Here is a 23962-nt window from a genome sequence, read left to right as displayed (position 1 = left end):
GAGCATTGTGTACCACCCCGAGTGTCCTCAGGTGCATTTGCGTCCCTTTGTACGGCGGAAAGTTTGCCTGTGGATTACATTACGATCCCCTGCTGCATTTCAGGACTTCGGGGAAGTGCATATTAGCTGCGTCTGTGTGTGTGGCCCGTAATGAATTTTGTTGCTGCAGACGATAAGTTTTCGCATTTATCACGGGTTCGACACTCTGTGGGCACGTGTGCCCAACTAAACCTCCGAAAGTTATCTAAACTCCGTAGTTATAGATTAGATTAAATAATAATAATAAAATAATTTGAGGTTGTCGAGGTTAAATAATAATAACGGACTAATGAAGCAGCGATGCTTAATGGATCAGAAAGAGCAAAACTGGGTTAAGCGTCCGAGGAGCCCCTTCCATCGAACTGGTAAACAAATCATCAGGCCATAAAGCCTCCGCAACGGATAATTAATACCGCATTTTCTACGATTTGATAATTATTTTCCGTGGAAACTTCATTAAAATAATGCACGGGTTAGTTACAAAACGGGCAAATAATTAACATCAGATACTCACAGTCATTTTCCAATTACATTTTCCATAGTGAAATTACGCGAAATTGGATTAGGTTATTAAGGAAATCATGTGTACCGTTGTATCTCGTGGGAGGCGCCGTCCGCATTTTAGTTTAGTTACAGCAGAACATGATTAATTACGTTTATACTATAAACAAAGGACAATAATTACAGCCCATTATGTCTTCAAAACACGGCTCCGAACGAGTAATCATCGCAATTTACATGCTTTCCTTGTTTCCAGACACGAATTTTTGAGAGAGACGAGCTGGTTGGCGGGCCTCAGGGATCCGAATCTGGCCCGAGTGGTGGGACTGTGCAGTCAGGACGAGCCGATGTGCGCGCTGCTCGAGCACTCGGAACCCGGGGATTTACCGAGGTTCTTGAACGCCAGAGCTGTCAACGAGGACGGCAACCAAGTTACGCCACCCATTAGGTAAGTGCGGCATTTTATATTGAAGCCCAAAATTAAACGTAAATAACGAACACCCTATATAACATAAGAAACATAGGACGGTCCTTTGTTAACGCGGACGTCAAACTTTCCAGTATCAAATTTGATGGCATTACAGACATTTTTGCTAACCATCAACCTGTCAAAATTTTTGAAAAAAATTAATAACTTAAAAACTATTCTGTTTGGGCATAAATCATGGTATAACCATTTTATTTGCATGTGGAATTTAAGAATTCTAAAATATACAGGGTGTTTCACTGAAAATAACAAAGTTGATGTCACTTCCGGCGAAACCGGAAATGAAATTTTATTCAAATAAATTGGAAAAGTAGTTCAAATTATAAAGAAGTTCAAGTTATAAAGTTATAATTTCTCTAAAAATTTCACATCAATATCTTTTTCCACTTTTTCCCTAATGAATAGATAAGGTAAATCACCTTGCATACATTACATACACTCCTGGACAAAAGTTTGGAAAACCCTAAAATTGAGTTGTTTATTATATGAATAGTTAATAAACAATGAATAATTTAGATAAAATTACTCTCCTATCTTCTGTATAAGGGATTAATAAAAATAAATTATATAATAATATAAATTATATTTACTTTTATTAAGATAGTATAAAGTGAAATATAATTTCATTCAAAATTAAACATTTTTATTTCGACATAAGTTTGGAAACCTTATTAAATAATTTAATTTTCGAATAATAAACAAAAAAATAAATAGAAGCATTAATATTTTGTTGCATAACGATCAGCTTGTATGACCATTTGTTCATGGAATCAACCAATTTTCTGGTATGTTCTGGAGGTATTTTTTGCTATTCCATTTGGAGTCTTTTCAGTAGCTCTGCCTTATTTTTTATTGTATTCTGCTATATATTCCTTTCTAAATAATCGCAAAGATATTCTATAAGGTTTAGACCCAGTGATTCTGAAGGACATAGCAAAACTTATACTTTTTCTTCTGCAGTCTTTTATGTACTTGGAAGCAAACTTGGGATCGTTGTTCTGTTGAAACAATCATCTTAGTGGCATATTATTCTCCTCGAAAGGTAGCATATGTTTCCATAAGTGTCAAATTTATTCACAATTTTGGACATGGTCTCTTTATTGATGATATCATAGATTCGATTGCACGACATACCCCCATTTCTAAAGTCTACAATTTGTCTAATATTTTGAGTAAACACACTACAATGAGAAGCAAAATAATACTGATGGATGGTCAAAATAAATTAAGTTTAAGGGGTTTCCAAACTTATGTCTAAAACTAGGTCTTTGTCTATTTTCTATAATATTTTTCAAAATAATCTGCAGAGTGTGTATTTTAATATTTTTTTTTACAATTATTGTTCATTTGCTGTTTCTAACAATTATATTCTAAGGTTTCCAAACTTTAGTCCAGGAGTGTATATGAATATTCTAAAATATACATGGGGTTCCATTGAAAACAAAGTTGTTGATATTTTAAGATGTCCAAAATTAAACATAAATAACGAACAGCCATTTGAGAGCACTAATAATGGAAACTTATTCCAGCATCAAATTTGGTGACTACAGACATTTTAGCCAACCTGTCAAAATGTTTGGAAAAAAAAAATTAAAAACTGTTCGGTTTATTAATATGACATAACCATTTCATACCAGGATGGATCCACCTTGTCGTGGTCCTGGGGCTCAGTACCGCTCCACAAGCCAGTGGTTGTGGGAAGCCAACGGATCTAACTGCAAGTTCAATCCATACCCAGGCAGATCTCGGATCTTCCTCAGATTGGACTTGTTCTTCCGAACCCAGTTGACAGGGGGCTGGCATCTTTGTCAGTCCCACGTCTTCTGGTTCAGTAAACCTGTATATGCAAATATACGCCCTATTTCCCCATATGTGAGTAATTGCATATGAGAAGCAGTTTGGTTATGATCTCCGGATCGGTACCCGGAGAGGGGTTTTTACATTTTCCCCTCTCTGTTCCAACAAAAAAAAACCATTTCATTTGCAATTACGTGTGGAATCCTAAAATATACAAGATGTTTCACTGAAAATGACAAACTTGAATTCCGGCGAAACTGGAAATGAAATTTTCTTCAAGTAAATTAGAAAAGTAGTTCAATTCAAGTTATAATTGCTATAAAACTTTCACATAAATCCACTCTCTGTAAACTTCTAATGAATAGGTAAAGTGAATCACCCTATATAGCTGTATATATAAATTTATTCAAATAAATCATGCAGCAAAAACGTAAATTATTTCCTCCGGTACTAAATATTTCAAATAAACAGATTATGTTATTTATTATTATGTTAATTTATTGATTCTGACCCATATTTCCATATTAAGTGAAATGCTTCATAAAGATCAATATAACAAGGGTATTTAATTAGTAAATAACACAGTGAGTAATCAAATAGGCACATGAAAGAGTCCAATTAGTCTGGAACAATGCCTTGCAAAGTAATGGCTTAGTTCGATAAAAAATGGTGGATATGTTCGTTGTTGTCACTAATTATCGTATCACATCTTATCCAATTATGGAACATCAAAGCTCGTTTGTAATTAGCGGATTAGATTCCTAATGTACAATTAGTACTGACGATTTTCGAATCTAATTCACAAATATGTATGTAGCATTAATAGACCTGTTTATAATATTCTCGATTATAAAAAAACGTTTATGGAGAGTTTCACCTTTGTGGACATAAAAGAAGTCGAAAATTGCCTCGATAGAAGTTTCGGTGCCCTTAAAAAAAAGATAATTGCCGATACGATTAAAATAGTTACATTTTTTCCCGTTTTGGTGTGATTTTATGGGGCAACTTTATTATTAAATTCCGTAAGTTCTTCGGCCTAATTTAAAACTCCGTCCAGGACGCTGGGGCGTAAAAGTAGCGACGCAAACACACACGCTCGAACTGCCGGTAGTTAAAACTTTCGCATGTTCCCAAGGAAAATTTTAAATAAGAACTAATTCGTCGGGTGAGACGGACTTTTTTTCGGAGATATATATATATATAGATATATATATATAGTGCCAAACAATCAAACATAAAGTGTCTGGGCAATTTATAAATTGCCGCGGAAAGTCTAGACGACGGATTAAAAAGTACTGGGAGCTGGATCGTTTATGAAATCCCGGCGGATCCGGATCTCCATATAATTTATTTCGGGGTTCGTTAACAAAAGTTTATCTCGTATGATGTTTAATATCATATGAGATTATAAAACTGAGTGGCGGAAAAAAGTAATTTATGCAATTTTATGTAAAATATAATATAGTTTTTTTATCCCCACAAAATATGGAAATATTTAAAATCCGTTTCTTATTCTATTTAAAAATAATTAAGATCGTATATATAATGAAAAAATGTTTTTATGTATGACCACACATGAGAAAGTTTGTATAAAAATTTGTAGACAATATGATGGCCTTAAATTTCCTAAATAGTTCTGAATTAAATTATAATACTTATATAATTTAGATTTATAGACAATACAGATATTTTAAAACTTTATAATTATCTCTAAAAAAATAAGATACTTGTAAAACTTTATAAAATAATTTAGACAACACAGATAGGTTTAAACTTCCCGAAGCATAAATTTCAAATATTGAGAGATTTTGTAACCACAATTCATAATTATAGACAATACAAATATTATTAAACTTCTCAAAGAGTTCTGTATTCTTGGAAAACATTATATGCAAATTTATGGAAAATATAAATAGTATTCAACTTTTTAAACCAGGTGATAGACAATACGGATAGTCTTACGCTTCTTACAGTTTTGTATAAAACAAAAATTGTGTATTAAATTAAGACTCTTATGAGACTTTGTATAAAAAATTATTGATAATATAGATGGTTTTAAATAGTTTTATATAAAATTATAATACTTGAGTAAATTTATAAGGAGATTTTTAGACAGTACAGGTAGTTTTCAACTTCGCTAACAGTTTTGTACAAATTTAACATGGTTGAGAAACTGTAAGAAAATTTATAAACAATACATATACTTTAAAACTTCCAAATTATTCTGTAAAAAGTAAGAGATTTGAAAAACTTTTATATAAAACTCTTTAAGAAGATGAAAACTATCTTTAGTCTATAAATTTGATTAAAAAGACAATATGGATATAGTTAAAACTTCCCAAGTATAAATTAAAAACTCTTTAGAAACTTAATATGCAAAATTATAAAAAATATAGATAGTATTCAACTTCCGAAACAATTTTCTCAAGAAGTTCAGAATGTTAATATACAAATTTATACAAAATATAGGTATTATTCAACTTTGTATAAAATTAAGATGGCTGAGAAACTTAGTAAACAAATTTATAGACAATTGAGATATTTTAAAACTTCCCAAATAATTCTGTATAAAAATAAAAACTAGAGAATTTGTATCTAAAATTTATAGAAAGTACAGAGAGTTATAAACTTCTTAAAGAGTTTTGTATACAATTAAAAAACTTAAGAAACTTTGTATACAAATTTATAGACAATACAAAGATTATTATATTTTCTGAATAGTTCTGTATTAAATTAAGGCTCTTGGGAAACTTTGTATAAAAATTTATAAACAATACATATGTTTTAAACTTCCTAAATAGTTTTGTATAAAATTATAATACTTGAGTAACTTTTTAAGCAGATTTTTGGACAGTTCAGATAGTTTTCAACTTTGCAAACAATTTTACATTTTTACATAATTAAAACAGTTGAGAAACTTTGAAAGAAAATTTATAAACAATACATATCTTTAAAACTTACTAAATTATTCTGTAAAAAATAAGACATTTGAAAAACTTTTATATAAAACTCTTTAAGAAGATTAAAACTCTCTGTAGTCTCTATAATTTGATAATAAAGACAATATAGATACTTTAAAATTGAATTTCTGTATAAAATAAAATCACTTTAGATATTTAATATGCAAAATTATACAAAATATAGATTATACAAATTATAGATAGTATTCAATTTTCTAATAAACAATTGAGACGGTTTAAAACTTCCCAAATAAATCTCTATAAGATTAAAGGTTTAGAGAATTTGAATCTAAAATTTATAAATAGACCATACAGATAACTTTCTAAATAATTTTGTATAAAATTAAAACTCATGAAGAGCTTCGAAAATATGTACACTTTTCAACTTCCTAACCAGTTATGTATAAAATTACTTACTTAGTTACTTAAAAACTTTGTAAACAAATTAACTACCACAGGTAGTTTTAAACTTTATAAGTAGTTCTGTATAAAACTAAAGCAAATGAGAAACTTTAATATCAAATATATGAAATGTTCTGATATTTTTAGGCTTTCTATAAATTAAAACAGTTGTAAACATTTGTAAGAAAATTTGTACAAATTCAAACTGTTCTGTATGAAATATATCATCTTGTCTGTGCTAGTATTTAAAGAAGTAACATATGTAAGTTATACGGTTGGATTTTGGAGACAGAACGAAATTGCCCGGAATCGGTACTTAATGTATTAAATGGTATCAGCGTAGATTGCGAAAGGAATTTTAGGAAGCAGCGACGGCCAATATAAATACCTATAAAATAGAGAGTGCGGGTGCCATAAATAATAAAAGGGAATTTAGTTTGGGTTATGGCCCCGACGCGATAATATATGGTAATGCGGCACATCAATATGTTGGGCTCGCATGCAGTTAAATTCGGAGCCCCATAAAAAACAACTTGTAAGTATTTTAGTGCTGGCAATATTTTGTTGTTATGGATACAGTCTCTATTACCGTAGGCAGTTTATTCGTTTGTCGTTGAAAACCGCACCCGTTCAAACTCCGTCGTCGCACAATGCGGAATTTTTATGAACGGGATAAAATCCCTGTCTAAAATCATATAATAGAATTTTTCTGCCGGTCCGACGGCACAATATGAAATTTTTCCAACATATTTGAAATGCTGTACGATATATATTTTTTTTTATTGTGTTATTTGTATCGGTTTTATTTCGCATTCTCGTTAAAACGTAGCCCCCGATAATTGCACGGCCGCCAAATTCGGCTTTTTCAATCTCTGTTGTATTGTGCGAAAGTTTGAAAGGAAGTCCACGTTACGGATTCCTCGAGTGATTATGTATAATGGATACGGCAATCTTAGTATTGCAGAGGCGAAACTTTCGGCTAATTTGGCCATTCATTGTGCACTCCTTAAAAATGTACACCGAAACGTTCGAATGCAGATGCAAGACTACGGAAAAACGGCAATTACTCCGTTGAAACAATGGCGAAAGCCGGGTGGCATAAAGTGGGCTACAAGTACCCAGTAGTCGGGTCGAAGTCGGCAATTTGTATTGAGAGGAGCGAACTCGCTAATACCTGGAACATACGGCCCGACAAATGAACAATAAGCCCTTAAATCGGGCCCATTTACGCCCGGTAATGCCGGGAGCCTAGCACCTAGGCGACACTGCGAAATAATCACAACTTCCGTTCGTTATTCGGCCAGTTCTGTTGCGGTTTACGACAAAATGAAAAACCTAGAAACGACTGCACAATGAATAACTGTCAATAAATATGCAAATTGTGGTGTAATCTTTTTCCGGAGAACGAAATGGCATTCGCATCGATCAGGGAATTATGCCAAGCAACAGTATGCAAATACCCGCCGCCAAAGACATTTGAAATGTTTCCAGATGGATTGCCAGATGGTCCATTTAGTTCCTGAAATGTGGGGATCCACTCTCGAGACTACGACGCTAAACGGGCAAATAAGAATTGACATCAAAAAATAGAACAGAAAACTACTTAATTTAATATTTTTGACCACTGAAATGGTTACATATGTGTTACTTGCCTCCCATCGAATGGAAATGATCTTTTGTATAATAAAATTTTACGTTGGATTTGAAAATATTAATGATTTTTTAAGATGACGTATCTGAGGAAATATTTAATGAAAATGCACGATTTTGATATTCAAATTAAGGTAATTGACAGATTACTTTCTCCTAATTTAGAAGCTGAATATGATGGACATTTTTGCCAAATTCTCCTTCTTTCTTTGTAATTGAGCAAAATAAGAATATTATATACATTCAATTTTTGCCATTAAAAAAAGAATTCGAACCAATCCAACCCTTACAGAATAAAGCTCATTTTTGTTATAAATCCATTTAATCTGGACCTAAGAAAAAACTGGGGACTTTAGATGTTAAGAAACGTGTATTTCAATATCTCGTCATCGTTTTTCAGAAACTGTCTTAAAATAAGAAAATTAAAGAACCTAGAACCTATAAAAACTCTAGAATATATAAACTGATGCAGAGAGATGACGAATTTGAGCAGAAATTTAATGAAAGTAAATGCTGATCAATTTTGATTGTGATTTAATATTATTCTTAGTTTATAGTTTTTTGAAATTAAGAGAGATAACTTTCCTAATTCCTAATTTCCTAATTTAGAATCTGAATATGATGAAAAAGGTGAACTTTTTGATCAAATTCTCCTTCTTTCTTTGTCATTGAGAAAGATACGTTCAATTGACCATTATAAAAAGAATTCGAAGTAATCCAACTGTTACAGAAACAAGTCTCTCCATATAATAAATCTCGACGTAATAAAAAACTGAAGCTTTCTCGATCATAAAACATTTGTTTAAAGACTCTCAAATCCGCAAATTGATACAGAAAAATGTCAAATTTCACTATAAATGCCCGATTTTCATTCATTTTTTCAAATAAAAAGAGTTGTTTAATTTAGAAACTGAATATGATAGACAACCTCATTTTCCTTCTTTCTTTGTAATTGAGAAAAATCAGAATATTATATCCGTTCAATTTGACAAACTGATTTAAAGCATCTATTGCTAATCCAGCCATTATAAAAGCAAGCAGAGTTAAAACCTTTTCTATAGTTTTAGATCTAACAAAAAACTGAAAAATGTTGTTAGATGTTGTCTGTTTATCAGTTTTTTTTTAAATATTTAAGAATGTTTGAAAAACCTTCAGATACTAAGCTGATGCAGAAGGATGGCGAATTTGTATAAAAATTTACAGGATCTTAGTTGTTACAGGCATTTAATAGTTATATAAAAATGGTTTAGAATTTACTACGTTTTAAACAACCATTTTATAAACGACAATATGCGCTAGATCTAGAATATCTTCCACCTAATTGGGTAGCCAAAAATGATGAACAAGGTCAAAATTTAATTACTATGGAAATCAAGCATCAAGATTATTAGAACAAAATTCCGCACATACACTTTTCTGAGTAAAAACAGTGAGTGACATTATTTTGTGTTATAATATTTAAAATAGATTGAATGCAAAAGAAGACAGTTAAATTGTTAAATGAGTTTGTTTATTAAATTTGTTGCAGTCTAGTACCAAATTGTTTTAGATATTATCAATAACTCTGAATGTTTATATGTGGAGAAATATGAAAAAATAATTGTATTTCTACATTGAATGTGTCATAGTTATCCAATTTAGTCATTTAATTGTTTACAATGTTTATCTAGGTTTTCTCTATAATCCAATAAAAATAAAGTTAAATCCCATAAAAAATACCGCTCTTACAGATCAGGATCAAATATACATTTGTATAAAAATTACTTTTTTAGAAAACAGAATTTAATTAAAAAATACGAATTCTAGAGGAAAATTTTACCTCAGAAAATTTATGTTTCAGAGAATGCGTATGAAATTTCTCAAAATCTATAAACTAGTGCCCTAAACAAAGTAGCGACAATTAATAATTTCCATGTTTTAATCGACGAACATCTCCTTGGGGACAATTACCAAACGGCTTGTCTCGTCGAACAAGAAAAGAAAAAATTAACGAGCTAAAACTCGTTTGGTCTTGTTTCACGGCATCGAATTGAGGGAATCGGGCCGGAATGGCGTAAAGTTTAACCAGATGCCGCGGCAAATAAGGCTAATTAGTAATTTAGTAGTCCGTTTTCATGCAGCACATCGCAGGAATTATGGGCTTTATCGTGTTCGAGTCCTTTTTGAACTTTAATACGCTTCTGACGCGTATTACTAAATAATCAAGGGGGGCTCCGTACATTAACAACGAACCACCGAAAATTATCTTACGTACAGTTGCAAAAGTATTTTACGTGGGCGTGTTATGGGGACGGTGTCTAGCAGGATATTACGTCGGTAAATGTATTTTTTAATCCGACATAAGATAATAAAATTTCCTTCCAATTTCCTACGAATTTCCCAGATATAAATTTGAACATTGTGCGAAACGTTCATGTTTCATTCCGCCGTAATATTAAACATATCTGAGCGGAAATTACCTAACGTGATCCCATAATCCTTGGAGCAGTTGCCGGGGCTGCCAGCAAAACACAATTCCGAATGGGTCCTCTAAATACTATTCACGCCCGTTCCAGTTTAAATTCCGAAACGGACCTCCTCGGCATAAATCCGGACTAATTGGATACAAATATCGACTTGCCGATTTGTTAACCGCCACATCCACTAGCTGTGAAAACCTGTTTTTACGAACAAACGAAAATAGTCCGGCGGGTTTTTTATTTGTTGTATCATATTTTTGTATTGTAGTCCCAGGATGACATTTTTTTTGCACACGATACGGTTAAAATGTGGCCGTTTTACGGTACTGACAAATTTATTTTTATGTTCTATTTATATTCGTTGATCCAATTTTAATATTTTGCGGATCAATACTCGTTCAGTTTTAATTTCCTCTGTTTTATCACGTCGGATATATTTTCCCGGTCCAAAATTAAATTTCAATCACTATATTAAATTATTTAGTCTCGTTTTAATGCATATTAAATGTTACAGTTAAAAAATGCCGTTTCATTATTGTGAACATAATACAATAAACGGTAATTTTATTCGGTACACATATTTCAGATAAAAGGCAATCATATTTTTATTGACCGAATATTGTTGTATTTAATTTCAAATGTTTGTCGTTTTAAACATTACATTTTTGTTTTCAGTTATGGATGCTTAGTGTATGTAGCCACCCAAATTGCTTCAGGAATGAAATACTTAGAATCATTAGACTTGGTACATAGAGATTTAGCTGCAAGGTGAGTAGATTCGTCACAAACTTTAATACAATGAATATTACAAATGCAATATATGTGCCAATTTCTGTTTTAAACTAAACCCAAAACAATTTGCAACCGCATTATATAACAACACGTTAATGAATTCATAAATAATGGCCGCAGTCATTAAAGTAAATCGCAAACCATATTAATTGTTTTGATTTCAACGTTGTAATTAATATTTTAAAATATGCGAGTTGCAGGTTAATTATTTATTTAAATAATTATTTAACTACAAATAAATATATGTGTCGGTTAGAAAACACCATCGAAATGAACATTATATACGCCCCAAAACTAATTAATTGTAATATTGATTTTTAATGTGGATTATATTCATTGTGTCCCTTAACTAATGGGTCATGATATAACATATAGTGGTAACCAGAGAAATAGCATATTATTTAAAATTAAATATTTTGTAACATAACCTAACCTAACCTAACTTAATCTAACCTAACATAACCAACCTTACCTAACCTACGTACTACCTTTAATATATAATACATCAAAATAATGATAAAAATTTAACATCTCAAGTTAAGAAGCCACCAAATGTTATTCAAAAATACTAATTTATATAAAAGTTACTGAATAAATTAAATTAAAACTAAATAACATGAACAAATACAGTTTCCATATAATATCTCTACAAACTTTAAATTACTTGAACCATTACGTAATTTAAAATAAATTTAATTTTCTCATTTCTGAAACTTTAATCATCTCGCTTATATATTTAAACATGCAACCACTATTTTGGTTTGCAATGCATTTACAAATGTCAACACAAAACTTTGGTCAAGTTTAATTTAATCGGAACAAGCTTGTACAGGACATATGGAACAATTTATTGATTCCGTCATAAACTGTATTTTCAATTTCCAACTATCGACAAACAAAAAGACATCAAAGCCATTGTTCACCTATGCACGATTGAAAACAACTGGATGCGCCATTTTAGGAATTCATTTTAATTGCCGCCGTCGGCGTCTCATTAAAATTACACCAATATTTGGGGAATTCCCTGCCTGGAAGGCCGTGATTTTGTCACAATTTCTGTTTAGTTTTAGTTCAGTGGAGTAAACCGGTTGAAATATGGCACAGCAAAAAAGTCATTCGTAAATTATGGTCCATGAAATAATGAATAACTCTGCTAACAATAAGATGTAATAAAGTTTAACTGCCAATAAACGTTATTGTTTTAATTTTGAATATATTTATGGATTATTTTTATAGTAAACATAAAAATGACATTACTAAAAACAATATATACTCTTGCTTGAAGTGGATTTAGTTTAATAGATACAATATTTTTCTTGAAAATCAATTAGTTTTAATCCAGTAAATGAATAATCATATTATTACATGACTTTGAAAAAAAAAAGAATTTGACTTTAACTTAACTGAAGAAGAGCTACAAGAAGTTTAAAGAGTAATATTGACAATGTAGATTCTTCAGTGTTAGAACGTAAATACAGTCCTCAATCATATATGTTAAATATGATAAAATATATTGAAACTTAAATTTTTCACTGGGATTATTATTTTATTCAATAACATTCATCCTGTTGAAACATTTTTATTAATTTGTGTGAAATATAATAACATCTCAAATAATAAAAACATGTGTATGTTTCAGGAATTGTGTCATAGACAAAAGCTTCACTGTAAAAGTATCAGATCACGCGATGTACTGCAACCAATACGACCAGGACTACTACATCAGCGATACTAAAGCCAGACTACCCATTCGGTGGATGTCGTGGGAGAGTTTGCTTCTGGTAAGAACCTTCCCAACGAACCGAACCCTATGTTTACAACCCCAATCTTGTTTTTAGGGCCGACAGACGACGAAAAGCGACGTTTGGGCGTTCGCCGTTACCCTGTGGGAGATCCTGATGTTGTGCACTCAGCAGCCGTACGCGGAACTGACCAGCGAACAGGTGGTGGAGAACTGCAACCACTGGTACCAGAACGACGGCTGTCAGCGTTACCTTCCAAGGCCACCGGCGTGTCCGCGTGAGATCTACGATCTGATGGGCGAGTGCTGGAAGCGCAACGCCTCCGACAGGCCTAGGTTCGCCGAGATTCATCTCTTTTTGCAGAGGAAGAACCTGGGCTACATGCCCGCACCGAACCAGCAGGTCTAACGGACGGCGCCGACTGTTTTTTCTATGAATTTCGTGTGATCAATGTTTCTTTTAATATGATGATGAGATAAATTTAAATGTTTTATTATAAATTGCAAGGTAGATTTAAGAGACTGTTAGGCATAATGTTCCCACGATTACTTTTTCGGTTCGTTTTGGTTCGAAGCGACGTACTCTACGATTGCAGTACCAGTCTGTTTTTGGAACTCGATGTAAACCCAATTGTGATATCGCGCAAACTTGTTGTGCAAATTTAATCATATCTTTCTATAAAATTTCTATGAAATGTTTTAGGGAAACCGTACAAGAAACAGATGATTTCCAATAATTAACATTTTGGTCTCATAATTGAGCACATTGATGCAGAGTAAAACAAAATTTTGTCCCGGAACATCTTGTACGATTTCTGTAAATTCCTTAGGTGTAAGACCTATTTCTTAATTATGTGCTTCCTCATGTAACTCACTCGATGTGTGTACATGTTACGATAGTGTGTTTAATTTCCTCTCCTAATTTACACTGTCTTGTACCATACCTTTTTGATTAGTAGATCCCATCTACTAAACCACGGTTCACTTACAATGAATGATAACCCTCAATTACCTTTTTATTAAGAAAAGGGGCTTGTATAAAGAATTCTAGTCAAGATTACTTAGCGCATAAGACTTAATCTGATATAATGTTGTTGTAATATAGTATTATAAATAATTGGATTTATAATATTATTCGATTCGACTAATTACAACTGCCGAAACTGTGTCAAAGTTGTGATCTAAATTTATTGTAGCATTAAAAATTGTAAATTAGGTACGTATTCGTCATACTTTCTGTGATTAACACATTATCGACGTGCGCAGGAACTTCTCCTAAGCGTCTTGTCAATTGGAAATTATAATTTCAATGTCATGCGAAAGTCTAGCCGTATGTACCTAATTTTCCCTTTTATTTTTTCACCTGTTGTGTTTTCTACTTAGATCTACAACGTTACTTTTTCAGTTTTGAGTGTATTTTATATTTGTACATACATATAGTTATTTTTATACTCTGATTGCAAGCTTATAACATTCCAAGAACCAATTTTTTTCGTCGCATTTGTGGTGGAATGCTGTAAACCTCGACTATATATATTTTTATTTATTTGATGTTTCGACTTTTCCAGTGCCATTTTGCCCTGTAAATATGTGACCCTTTTTGTAAATAATGACGTTTGATTCAAGTACCAAGGAACGTATACAGGCATGATTATTTTTAGATATAAGTAGAGATAAGTATTATAACGTATTTTCTATAAACACGGAATCTTGTTAAAAATTAACCAATAACGTATACTTAATATTTGAATTCATTCCAGAAAATAGACATTAATTTGATTTGCATGTGTTTGTTTCTTGAGTATTTTTATTACATTGTATTTAATTATATTCGTTTTACTGACCTATATATGTGTAATTCCAAAATAAATAAATGTAATAATCTTAAAATGGCCTAGCATTAAGATGTGTGGTTTTTGGTGGATGCGCCAATTACTTCTTTCCACGCTGTACTTCGCAGAAATGGAGATGATGTACTACTGTTAACTTTTTACACATGCAAATCATACTAATCATTTTTTTAAGGCACACGACAATCAAGTGCTTTAATTTATGCTTGGATAGAAAGCATAGTTTTCTTAGCAATTAGCAAGTTTTTGAAAGACGGTCAAAGATTTTCGATGTGTTGCACAAACGTATGCTTATTCAGCAAAAAAAAAAATGAAACTAGTATCACATTTTCATTACTTATGCATGATTATTTTTTTTGAGACAACCAGGACGAATTTGTCAGTGGAATGGATTAGAAAACGCCCGTAGTTTAGACATACACACACACACATAGAGCAGGGTTCTAGAAATTTAATTTAAAAGAAATAATAAATTATATCGGAAGATCAGGGTTGTTGGAAGTGGTTTTTGTAAAGGGTCAGGACAAATGATTTTTTAAATTACCGCGTGTAAAAAGAAAACCAAAGTACTTAATTTTCCGGTTGAAAAGACTGAGTTTTCCTGTTTACATCTGACCATTTCCAGCATAAAAACACCTACAGTATCGGTGTTGCTTGTCTTTGCCATTTCACTGTCTCCACTCCAGCAAATTTGTCCGTTGCCTTCGCGTGAATCATTGATAAAATATGATAAAAAGCATTATTATTGTACGGAATATAATAAATTTTTCTCTTGTGTAATTTCACTGTTGATATCACGTAAGTATTGGTCCTTTCATGTGAAAAATTTTATATAGGTGTTTTATTATATTAAATACATATCATAAATAAGTTTATTCGATTCCCCCATTAGCATGTGTCAGACATATGTGTTTTCTGTACATACATACATGAAATATGTTTATTTATATTACAGATAGGATGATAAATAAATGACACATGACAATTCGAATGTTGCTTTTTATTACCCACTTACCTTCCATTCAAATTCCCTAAATAATGTAAATAATACTCATTTTATACAGAAACATCTTATATTTTTAATTATATCATAAGATGTATATAAATGTATACAGTACAAAACGTAAATAACTAAAACCTAACTACAGTAACATTCTCACAATATTTACAATTATGCACATTAAGATTTAACATCTAATAAAAATATTGGAGAAACTGGAGTGGAAAGAACAAATAAACATCTATATCCTCAAATATTTGATCCTATATAGAAATGTATACGGTTTAAACGTGAGTATTAAGAGTACAATTATATCACATTTATTATAAAATGACTATACTAAATGATGATAAAGTGAGAGATTCCAGGAAACATTGATTCACGTTCAAAACTCACACACATTTTATATTATCAAATATTTATTTCATTTGGAAATCTATATAAATTATGTAACAATTTACATATAAAAAATAATAAATTAAAAGAGATTTTTAAAATTTAAAAAATTAAAAAACATATCAACGAAAATAAAGAACTTAAATCATAATAATACTTCTGGGCAATATTTACACAATCATATAAAGTTAATTAAAATATTTATAAAACCTAGGTGCCACCTGGTGGTTAGTACTAACGTTGTCGTGACGTTCATTGTTGTGGAAAGGAGTAAATGCGTCCACGTGTTCGTTATTAATTCTCAAATTGGCGAACTCCTCGTTCACCCTTCTTTGAACGTCGGCCTGATTTACGGGAGGATTGAAGTTAACGGGTTGAGGAACGTTATTGTTCGCACCTGCCGGTTTATTTCTGTCAGTCCGACCAGCAGTCGCGTTAGTACCATTCGGGAGGTTTTCCCTCATATACACGGGTTTGTTGAAGTTTATCTGATTTGTGGGACTGTCGTACCAATTGAAGGTCGGCGAGTCGCACGGTTGTGGAGTGGCCCGTTCGAATATGTTTTTGTCCGACACCCTCGTGCCCTTCTGGTTGGTGGTTTGCAGCAGGTATTTGAACTTTTCGGCGGCCTCGAGCCCAGAGGATTCTCTCAGGTACTTGTACCACTGTTCTTGTAAATTGGGCGGCTGTAGCAGCATGTCCGCAAGCGACATGTTTTGGGGCAGCAAATTGATGCAGTCGCTCAGGACTTGGGCTTCTGGGAAATGCACGTTGCTCATAAATTGAATGAGTTTGTTGCTCGACGAAGTCGGTTGTTGGATTGGTATTGACTGAGGAATAGGAGGAATGGGTTTGGGTGGTGCACAATTGTTGTTGGTGATAGGTGATTGTTGTGGTGGTGGATGGAGGGGCATAGCTTTTGCCATATTAATGGGCACGGCTGGATTAATCATCGGATTTAAAGGAGGGGGAAGAGGCCTTGGAGGACCGAGTTCATGGTGAGGATTCATCATCCTCACCGGTGGATTAAATCCAGGAGAGGGCATCAGATTCGGAACGGGAGGGGGACGCATGTTGTAATAAATTGGAGGAACTGGAGGTTGAGGTATTTTAATTGCAGTCGGTGGGGCACCAGAAAACATAATAGGAGGGTAAAATCTATACTCCGGCAAAAATGGCGAATGCACTGCAGGAATTATTTTAGACATTGTGGGTCTTATAACTGGTTCTACCTTGTGTGTGGGGTATGACCTTGGATAAAATTCTGGTGCGAGAGGATTTAGCGTATAAATTTTCTTTAATTCGATTCCGTCCAATTGGAGCTTTAACTGCGACCATGTAATTCCGAAGAGACTTTTATTTTCCGTGCAAATTTCAATGAACCTCTCCCATACTTTACTACACCTACCCACTGAACATAATGCTATTGGGTCTCCAACCACCGCCACTAAACTTTGTGCTCTAGTAATTGCAGTGTTTAATAATTTTAAGTTGGATAAAAATCCATAATCAACATTATTATTCGAATCATTTGTACATGTACCCCTTGTTCTAACTGTAGACAAAATTATAGACCTAAATTGTTTACCTTGGACGTTTAGTACCCTTTCAACGCATACATTGTCAATCCGTTTCTTCCGCAATTCACTCCTAATCCTAAATACTTGATCTGCGTATGGAGTAACGACGCCAATGGACTGATCATTTAAATTCCCCCATTCCGGCGGCCAGGATCTCTTCAACTCCAACACCCGCTCGACCACCTCATAGACTTCAGAATTGTTGTAAAATGCAGTAGAATTCTTGTCTTGAACATCTTCCCCTCTGGTCGTAAAGAACGTCAACGGGAAAAATTTGCTGTGTGCTGGTTGTTTACTGCTCGACACCAGTTTCTGGTCGTAAAACGACTCGGACGTGAACTGGATGATGCTCTCATGTGCCCTGTAATTCTGACACAACAAGATCTTACACGGAAACTTTGGAGGGTAGTGATCGTACAGACGTTCCAACAATGATATGTGCATGTTTCGTCCTCGGGCAAAGTCGGAGAAAATATCCGGACCCAACTGCATATGATCGCCAGCTAACACGATTCGAGTATGGTCATTGGCTAGAGCCAAAGGAATAACTGTTTCACATTCGATGGCCTGAGCCGCTTCGTCCACGAGGATGTGCGTGAAGTGTCCCTGGGGTAAACCCAAAGCTGAGAGGAACACGGACGTTGACAAGGTTGCGACTATGATTTTGTGACGCTTTATGTCCTCCAATGTAGGTATTTGGAAGCTTCTCAGGCCGGCGTTTGTTTTTATGCAACAATACTGGAATTAAAAAACAAAGTTGGATGCGAGTCGAATTAACAATATGGAATGTTACCTTTTGGACGATGTTGCTCACTGTGGTAACCCAACGCTTTTCGTAATAAATTCTTAAGGGTCGGGCATTTTCGTCGCCCCCTTCCACTAAAGGATGCAGATAATCTTTAATATAAAGATCAGCCGCACTATTCGAGTGTGTGCAAAGCAAAATTCTATTCCCCGGTTCTTTGATTAACTCTTTAATGGCTTGAGCGAGTGTGAACGTTTTTCCAGTTCCAAAGGGCCCTATTACCAAAATTGGCGGCAGGACGATTTGTAGAGGTGTTGTGATGGCCATAATGGCCTCCTTTTGCTTGCCATTCAATCTTGAGTCCATAGAACCGGACCACTGCCTTGAAGGGGACCAAGGTATGGTTGGTTCAATGTAAGTTTCCGGGAAAATCATCTTAAAACTACACATTTTATCGAGGACGAAGTGCCATTGACAATACGGTATCCGGTTGAGTTGGAATTGTATGTGAGCTTCGAGTTCAGTATCGGGAGTCAACTCTAAGTGTTTTACGGTCTCCGATGACAGTCTTAGATAAATGGTTGTCTTTCCCTTGTCTTCAATTAATGCTTCATACACCTAGAATTTCTAAAATGTAATGTTTTCATAAAGAAGGATAAAACAAAGGTACCTCTCGTTTGTCGCTGAATTCGGCGTGGGATGGACTTAACAGCACCATGGTGCAGTGCATAAGAATGAGCCGGCCTTCGGAAGTGTCCTCCGAAAGTTGTTTTCCCAATGATAAAGAGGCGAACAGTTCCCCATTACTGGAATATTTAGCGGTACTGGCAGCCATACTATTTGGCGATAATATGTAACTGTGGGTAACTCTCAACTTTGTCGTCAAGTTGTACTGTGCGATTAACTCATACCTCGCCATTTCCTCGACATACAACAACTGGTGCATGCGTTCCCTATAATTGTTTTTGGTAAACTTATCATTAACCGTTGAGTTTGATAGGTAGAATGTTTCCGATTGGGGACAAGGATACAAGGACTTCAACCCCTCTTCCCATTCTTCATGGGCACTTCCCCCAACCAATTGCGAGCAAAAGGTGAGGATGTTACTGTTCTGCGGCGTCCACCGTTCGGTCGAGATTGAAACCTCCTTCCGAATTTCGTTAATCTTCTCGATTTCCGTGTCGGGAATCACATCAACGCATAAATGTTTTACCAGAACCGGTTCCGTATAGAAGTCGAACACAATCGATTGGCGGAAGGTGCCGAAAATGTCAGTTTTAAAAACGACTTTGATCTTGTAGTCAATGGCAAACTTGTATTCGTCCGCCATCTGAATGGGGGACAACCATTCCTGGTCGTTTTTTATGTCGATTTCTGCGGTTTTGATGATGATGTTGGAGATGTAATAGTGATTTCTATGAGTGTCTTGTAACAGAGCGACAGCCCTAAGAGGTCTTTTAGTGTGGATGAACAACGTCCATTCGTGTTGACTGTTTTTCGAAGAAACCGTCGAAGTCAAGGGCATGGTGGAGGAAAACTCCACTTCCTCCAATGTTTCCCTCATCAGCCGGCTAGGATTGGCAGTCTTTATCAGTTTCTCCAAGAACTCTTCAGTGTACGATTTACCTGTTTGAAAACAAAAATTTAGTTTTACAACAGATTGGCCATAACATCTCACTAACCAAACAGCTCTTTATCCTTGGCCCTTTGCAGCTTCATCTCTCTGTATTTGAAGCGCTGCTTCCACTCCTCGAGTTCATCAATGCCGTGCGCCTCCACACATTGGTATCCGTATCTACAGTTTCCGGTCTCGCGGAAGCTCTCGCAAAGGACGTAGTTGTCGCTCTTGGCGCCACGAGGCGGCGCCCTCCAATGCCAGTCGTGACCTTCGTCCGACATGATCATCATTTCGTGCGTTTCGGTTTGACAATGGGCCCGTAATTCTAATTTGTCGTTGAACGACACGTTGCAGTAAATGCATGGGAAGGTCGACCCAGGTCTCTCCATCTGGAAAATTCATAGCTTTATAGGAAGTAAAAAATGTGTACTATACAACACCGTATTGTTTTCATAAAAACACAGCATTGATAAGAGACTGTAAATATTTTCGTGATATAGCTGTAAGTAATTCTGTACAAAATAACGGTCATGCAAACGCAACAACTCAATGGATGTTATTAATTTTCCTAAAACTCTATCTGTTGATGATATTCTTTACCTTTGGTTGTATTTGAATTGCAGTGCGCATGCTAGTCTCAATGATTTGTTCTAAAGAGTGGAATAAATCCTTTTGATTAGGTTTACTCTGTACAAGGCCTAAAGTTGATAATATTTTTTTAAGTATGCATTCTAGTTCCTTTAATTGGTCATTACCGTTTATTAATATCAGCCAATCGTTCACAACCAATTCCGCTTCTGAAAAAAAACAAACATGTACTACTATGAACTTTTAAATAAAAATCTACAGATAGATATTGTAATTATTTAACCACACCTTAAGAAATATTGTTAGTTACTGAGCTACTGCAAATAGCATTCTTGTTTTATGAATGAATGTTCTATTTATTTTTAAAATGTTTATCTAATCTAAGTTACAAATATCTGTTTATAAATTGTGATGATATAAGATGTAAAGTTATTATAATGCATTCACATTACTCACTGTCACTCAATGATAAGAACATATACCGTTCAATAAGCTTAAATTATTTTCTTTTGATAAAGAATTATTAAAGAAAATTGCATATAAACAACTTTATTTTATATTTACATAATATAAATAATTAACTCATTTATTAAGTTTTATTAATTAATTTAATATATAATTAACGAAATACACAATATTTTAAACAAAATTTAATTTCCGGTTTCGTCTGAACATCAAATATGTTATTTTCATGGAACATTTTTGGATTTTTCAGTTCTACATGAAATTGGAATTAAAATGTCTATTCCTAAACCCAATAGTTTTTGAGTTATTAATTTTTTTCAGAAAATTTTGACAGATTAAGGGTCCATTAATTTTGATGCTAGGAAGTTCATTTTTGGCATACACGTTATAGAGGATGTTCATTATTTAAATTTAATTTTGTAATTCTTAAAAACTTTCTTTTCTTAATGGAACAATATATATGTTCCAGCGCAATAAAATTGAATATTAAAAAAGCTTTCGATTGATATAAACGTATCCTAAACATAAAAGAAATATTAACAGAGATTTTACTAAAAATGTCTAATATTGTTCTATATTCGATTTTGTTATACTAAAAGCGCATGGCATAACCAAGTTATTGGTTAAGATGTATAAAATTAAATGTTAATATAAATAACGTAGACCCCGTGTAAAATTTATGTGTACTTAGAAAATAAAATAATTGTATTAAAAAAATTAATAATTTATTTTCTGAATAAACTTTTATTTTAATGATAATTACATAAACATGATAATAAATAAGTCTAAAATATATTTATTTTTGTTTTTCAAATATGTACTTCATTTTAATTAATTTTATTCAATATTATTATTATTTATGCATTAATTTCCATGTTTTTCAAAATGTTCATAAATAGGTCAACAATTATTTTTTGAAACTGAAATGATTCCTTCAACAATCATTTATCATTCTCATATTCTCTCACACGAGTTAGTCACACGAATATCTTATGACCTTATAATTTATATATAAAATATAAATATTGTTTCAATATTTTTGTTTCATTCACATAAAGTTTAAACATGGTAAGTGTAAGATTCAATTTAAATTGTCGGCAAAAATTAAGGTATAAGAAAATATAAAGTAAACATTAGATATAAAATAATTAATTTATTGTTATTATACATATACATGCATATTAATATATTTAGGTGTCAGTTGATTTATATGATATTGTTTAGCAATTGAATCAAACAACAATTAATCAGCCATGTAACACGATTCTGAATGTGTTCTTATCTTAAAGTGATAATGAAAATGGCTGGAATAATATTACAACTTATTAAATCACAGTTGATAAATAGGCAGTTACAAAACACATAAAAATATAATATTAATTAAAAATGTAAATAAAATAGTGTTGTCAGTAAAGTAATTAATTTTCATTTAATTGTACAGTAAAATCTTACTGATAACAATGAATTAAAATTATTTGTTGTGATTATATATTAGCAAAAATCAATAGCAGGATAATTAATAAATGGTCTGGAACAATATTACATCTTATTGAATTACAATTGAAAAAGAAGTCACAAAATACATAAAAATATAATTTTAATTGGAAATGTAAATAAAATTTTGTTGACAGTGTTGTCATTAATTTTCATTTAATTGGACAGCAAAAATCTACTGATTACAATGAATTAAAATCATTTGTGTTTATTTAGTAACAAGCGTCAATAACAGTATAATGAATAAATGAGCTAGAATAATTTTGGCAGTTACAAAATACATAAAAATATTATATTAATAAAAAATGTAAATAAAATTTGTCAGTGTTGTCATTAATATTTATTTAATTATACAGCAAAATATTGTCGATTACATGGATTAAAATCATTTTTTATGTTTATATTAACATGTATTAATAACAGATGTAATTTTACAATTTTACAAGGAAAAAAACATTATGAAGAATCTTTTTTTAAATACTCTTATGTTTAATATTTAATAAAACTATATATCTATTAAACTTTTTTATTGTCACCACCTATACTCTTATGTAATGTGTAATAAATGTTTACTGCACATGGAAATAAATTTATGAAACTGTTTAAAAGCTATAAAGAAAGATTCATTTCAACAGTAACAGAATGCTACTTACAACTATCAAGGGAACATCCATATACTTGTTTCAAATCCTTTACACACATTTTATTTAATATAAGTTTCATTTAAAACAACCATCATTGTTGTTGATTAAATGAAATATAATAAGAACAATATAAATAACATAATGTATTGAATAAAAATTAAAAAAAAAAACATCAATGGTTAAAATACAAACAAATACTTATTCAAGACATTCCCCCAAATATACAATCATACCTGAAGTGTTTTTAATCAAAAATAAAGCATGCAACAGCCTCTTTCGTGCCAAAAATCCTTTAACATCATGAACTTTGTCTGACAGCATTTCGATAATTTTCTTACAAACAATGATCACATCTTGGTAGTTTGTTAATTCAAAAAGGGATTCGGACTTTTTCAATAAACAATCAACCGTGTATTGTTCGTCAAGTCGATTGTTTTCCAAAATTCCGTCCGACACATTATCATGTTTACGTCTCAAATATTCATTTGCTTGCAGCCCCATTTTGATGGGGCGAAACATGGGACGGGACTAAAGGGTGATAATAAAAATAAAAATTGAAGTTTTACAAGCACAAGTCACAAACATTTTTAAAACACTTCGTCCCTAACTCGGTTTACATGACGGTCTGCCAATACTGTGGTTCAGATCACGGGAATCCCCAACCACATTACCGAATTACTCTGAACTGGTGCATTTTTATTTCAGTACTACTGTTTCGTAAACAATTAGTTATGACGTTCATTTGCGTGTCGTT

The 23962-nt window shown here is 32.7% G+C and overlaps 2 protein-coding genes across 4 annotated transcripts in view; one reads left to right on the top strand and one right to left on the bottom strand.

Annotated features, from left to right (window-relative positions):
- Positions 1–15663, top strand: part of LOC109598811 (discoidin domain-containing receptor tyrosine kinase B-like) — a 198896-nt gene extending 183233 nt beyond the window's left edge. Inside the window, exons 13-16 of the mRNA XM_049963791.1 lie at positions 797–988; positions 10971–11063; positions 12727–12868; positions 12926–15663. Of these exons, the coding sequence (XP_049819748.1) occupies positions 797–988; positions 10971–11063; positions 12727–12868; positions 12926–13237 (739 nt within the window). The 3' untranslated portion in view covers positions 13238–15663. The remainder of the gene's footprint in view (positions 1–796; positions 989–10970; positions 11064–12726; positions 12869–12925) is intronic.
- A 73-nt stretch (positions 15664–15736) lies between these two features.
- LOC109598813 (probable helicase with zinc finger domain) lies at positions 15737–23887 on the bottom strand. Of its 3 annotated transcripts, XM_020014736.2 has the most exons (7): positions 23442–23887; positions 20773–20814; positions 20618–20715; positions 20082–20406; positions 19070–20025; positions 18448–19017; positions 15737–18392 (listed from the first exon to the last, which is right to left on the bottom strand). In XM_020014736.2, exons 1-7 carry the CDS (start codon positions 23725–23727, stop codon positions 16263–16265), a joined length of 4407 nt encoding a protein of 1468 aa, XP_019870295.2. In that variant the 5' UTR covers positions 23728–23887; the 3' UTR covers positions 15737–16262. The 3 variants fall into 3 exon arrangements, with proteins under 3 accessions (XP_019870295.2, XP_049819745.1, XP_049819746.1); XM_049963788.1 differs by having other exon boundaries at positions 20618–20814; XM_049963789.1 differs by lacking the exon at positions 20618–20715 and having other exon boundaries at positions 23442–23533.
- Between the last annotated feature and the right edge of the window lie 75 nt (positions 23888–23962).

This window comes from Aethina tumida, chromosome 2, assembly GCF_024364675.1.
Source record: "Aethina tumida isolate Nest 87 chromosome 2, icAetTumi1.1, whole genome shotgun sequence".
Taxonomy (NCBI): domain Eukaryota; kingdom Metazoa; phylum Arthropoda; class Insecta; order Coleoptera; family Nitidulidae; genus Aethina; species Aethina tumida.
The sequence above is the reverse complement of the archived record's forward strand: the minus strand, read 5'-3'. Positions and strand labels throughout refer to the sequence as shown.